Here is a 3,636-nt window from a genome sequence, read left to right on the forward strand (position 1 = left end):
CCTTGGCACTTGTCCTTCACTACTACACTGCAGCATGCGAACTGTCAATGTCCCTTGGGATTTAACCGTTTTCTTGGCTGGCTCGGGTATTGTAGTCAGTCTGTACTAAGAGGTAGCAGTCTCTCGATGTAGTCGAGTAAGCTCAGCGCTTCTTGGGAGCTCCATCCCTTCCCCCGTCCTTTCGGTCCCATGCCAAAGTTAAAGTGGTTGGTCGTCGCCACCAACCTGTGAGCCAAACACAGAGTAGAGATTTGCGCCGGTTTCTGTGGACATCACTTTGCCTCATGTTAATATTAATCATATTTTCGCCGGATAATTTTGAGCCGGCACCGACTCAAAATAAAGTTTGCGCCGGTTTCTGAAGTCCTCCAATGGAGGACTTCAGATACTTAGGCCCAAAACGCCATTTTGGGGCCGAATTCAACAAATCTGATCAAAATTGAAACATGTCGTGCTTGAAGAGTTTTAACCCAAATCCAATAATTCCACGTGGGATTTACTCGTTGAAGAGGTCAAAAAGGCCATCTTACAAAATTGACCTTTTACCTCCATTTTGAAAATGGCATTTTTGTCTTATCCCACTATTACCAAAAAATGCAATACTGTTTTTGAAACGTTACCAGACGGGCCCTTAGTATATATTCTACATAACCAACTAAATACGTAGGACTCAAGTAACAGTAAAGTAGTATTCCGCATGCCAGAAGCATACGCATAGTCCAACGTGTTGCTGATTACTGGCGAGAACGTCCTGGTTGTACACTGGTGGGGCCACTACAAATGCATCACTTGGAGAGCTTTGAGTGCGTCGGACGAAGGGTCGTCCGCAAGGTATGCACACTGTATCTACTTCAGTATCAACGGAAGATTAAATACACTTGGATCCCAGAGGTCTCGAGATTTGCTTGAAGGAATTTCGCCTCTCGGAGGCCTTGGCGATCAGGGCGCACCAGGTCAATGCCTTGTTGAGTGGGGAAAAATAAATGATGTCGGGAGGGTTTCAACGTGGCGGTTTCAGGCACCAGTTACGTCCTTTTGCAATTTAATTGCTGAAGCACTGTTATTGTGCTCAATTTGCATTACAGTATTATTTTCCATAACGTTAGTGCAGATTATGAAAGGGCAAGGCGAGTACGAGAATTAGTGTGGAGAAGTATGTGGGTGTTGAAATTTTTAGTTTTCGCACCTGCATTGAAATAGTGTTGAAATGTTTAGTTCTCGCACCCGCATTGAAATAGTGTGGAGAAACAACTTCTGACGATTACGTCAAACTCGTACAGAAACCAACAATGACGATTGAGATTGGGGGAGTGTATTCCCTATCCAATCAGACGATCCCGTGTCGATTTTAGTTTCAAATCTGACCAATCAAATGCATTTGATGAGGGAGGTCAGGGAACTTCCTCGGCACAGTGCAGCACTGCTATACTCGTTGAAATATCGACCACCGATTGGCCACTCTCAGTCCAATCACGTGTGTAATAATCGACGACCCGACGTCGGAAATAAGATACTGTACTTAGCTTAAACGAACCCTGCCAACGCCTTCAATCGTCTCATTCTTCAAAATGCCTCTCACTGTGTCCATCGTTCTCGGCTCTGTCCGCCCTGGCCGCCAAGGCCTTCGCGTGGCCAAATACCTCCAAGCCAAGTTGGCTACCGCTGACTTCAATGTCCACATCATTGACCCCATCGACCTCAACTTGCCATTGTTCGCTGGCCGTTTTGCTTACCTCCCTGCTGAGCTCAAGACTGAAGCCCTTACTGCTGTTCAAGCCAAGTTCGAAGAGTCGGACGCGTTCGTGGTGATCACCCCCGAATACAACCACACGTTCTCGCCAGTGATCAGCAACACGTTGAACTACTTTTACTCCGAATACGCCAACAAGATTGCGGGTATTGTCACGTACTCGGTCGGTGGTTTTGGCGGTGTCCGTGCGGCCGGCCCGCTGCGTCCCTTCTTTGGCGAACTGGGTTTGGCCACCATCCCCAAGGAACTTCCTTTCCCTGTTGTCCAGAAGGCGCTCAATGAAGACGGCACCATCAGTGCAGACGCTGGCGCCAGTGGCGAAGCCATTGAAAGCGGTACAAAGCAATTCGTGAACGAATTGAAGTGGTATGCCGCAGCGTTGAAGACTGCTCGTGCTGCCGGTGGTCCTTAATGTGTTGTAAAGATGTTGTAGTTCCAGTTTACTTAGTTGTTGATGGGTTGCATGTTTGTGGCTGTTTGGATGCGAAGCTGCACATGAGAAAGATCGTGTTTTCTCGTTGCCTCGCCCGGTACATGTATCATTCTTGGTCGGAGATTTTGTAATGTGGTAGGTATTGTGGGTGTTTTTGGTTAATATTATAAGATCCCCCTTCTCGTAATCGCCATATTGTACAGTCACATCTAACGACAAAATCAAAATACGATGTGCTTTTCTAGCGTTGATCGCTGGTATACTGTAGTAGCTTTTACCAAAGCAATCTCAAGTAAAGGTGTACTAGTACTAGCTTAACCTTAGATTTAGTACGTTCAATGAAAATCTCCCCCCCCCCGAAGCCCCTCGGCGTATTCCATACCAACTTCGAAGTATTATATTGATCGCGACGACAGAATTGCCCCAGCACTCTGCGTTCAAGTTCATGCACCGCGGCAATCAATTTGTTTACATGTTAACTAGCCCGCTAGGATGGATGTTAATGCATTCACATTTGGGAGGTCGACGAAAATCTTGTACTTGAGTTCCAACGTGAAACTTAAAGCAATTATTCGCTCTTTTGTGACATACCGTTAAGGACAAATCACTCAAAACAACCGACATACTACTTCGTAGATTTCACGTACGTATAAACCTTAGTGGCATACATCCGGCATGAAAAAACAAATCAAGGCAGGCGGACGACCAAGATAATTGTTACTAGAAGTACTTTTTGAGGACCACCACCAGCACGAGCAGTCTTCAACGCTGCGGCATACCACTTCAATTCGTTCACGAATTGCTTGGTGCCGCTTTCAATGGCTTCGCCACTGGCGCCAGCGTCAGCACTGAGGGCGCCGTCTTCGTTGAGCACGTTTTGCACTACTGGGAAGGGGAGTTCCTTGGGGATGGTGGCGAAACCCAATTCGCCAAAGAAGGGACGCAGCGGGCCGGCCGCACGGACACCGCCAAAACCACCGACCGAGTACGTGACAATACCCGCAATCTTGTTGGCGTATTCGGAGTAAAAGTAGTTCAACGTGTTGCTGATCACTGGCGAGAACGTGTGGTTGTATTCGGGGGTGATGACCACGAACGCATCCGACGCTTCGAACTTGGCTTGTAGCGACGTGAGGGCTTCGGACTTAAGTTCGGCAGGGAGGTACGCGAAGCGGTTGACAAACAACGGCAAGTTGAGTTCGAGGGGGTCGATCAAGTGGACATTGAAGCCAGCAGCATCCAACTTGGCTTGGAGGTATTTGGCCACGCGAAGGCCTTGGCGGCCAGGGCGAACGGAGCCAAGAACGATGGACACAGTGAGAGGCATTTTGAAGAATGAGACGACTTCGTGGGGATTGGTGGCATGCCGTTGGAAAGACTATTATTCCGCCACTGGGTGTTGCTTTCGCCACTCAGAAGTAAGATCCAACTATGACATGTTGAAGACTGCTCG

The 3,636-nt window shown here is 47.9% G+C and overlaps 2 protein-coding genes across 2 annotated transcripts; one reads left to right on the forward strand and one right to left on the reverse strand.

The window, feature by feature from the left end:
* Nucleotides 1–1,568: 1,568 nt before the first annotated feature.
* On the forward strand, nucleotides 1,569–2,190 carry H257_13124 (hypothetical protein; the record flags this gene model as incomplete). The annotated part of the gene is made up of 1 exon (XM_009840577.1): nucleotides 1,569–2,190. One exon carries the CDS (start codon nucleotides 1,569–1,571, stop codon nucleotides 2,160–2,162), a length of 594 nt encoding a protein of 197 aa, XP_009838879.1. The 3' UTR covers nucleotides 2,163–2,190.
* Nucleotides 2,191–2,871: 681 nt separating this feature from the next.
* H257_13125 (hypothetical protein) lies at nucleotides 2,872–3,510 on the reverse strand (the record flags this gene model as incomplete). Its single annotated transcript, XM_009840578.1, has 1 exon — nucleotides 2,872–3,510. One exon carries the CDS (start codon nucleotides 3,508–3,510, stop codon nucleotides 2,872–2,874), a length of 639 nt encoding a protein of 212 aa, XP_009838880.1.
* Between the last annotated feature and the right edge of the window lie 126 nt (nucleotides 3,511–3,636).

This window comes from Aphanomyces astaci, assembly GCF_000520075.1.
Source record: "Aphanomyces astaci strain APO3 unplaced genomic scaffold supercont1.45, whole genome shotgun sequence".
Taxonomy (NCBI): Eukaryota; Oomycota; class Saprolegniomycetes; order Saprolegniales; family Verrucalvaceae; genus Aphanomyces; species Aphanomyces astaci.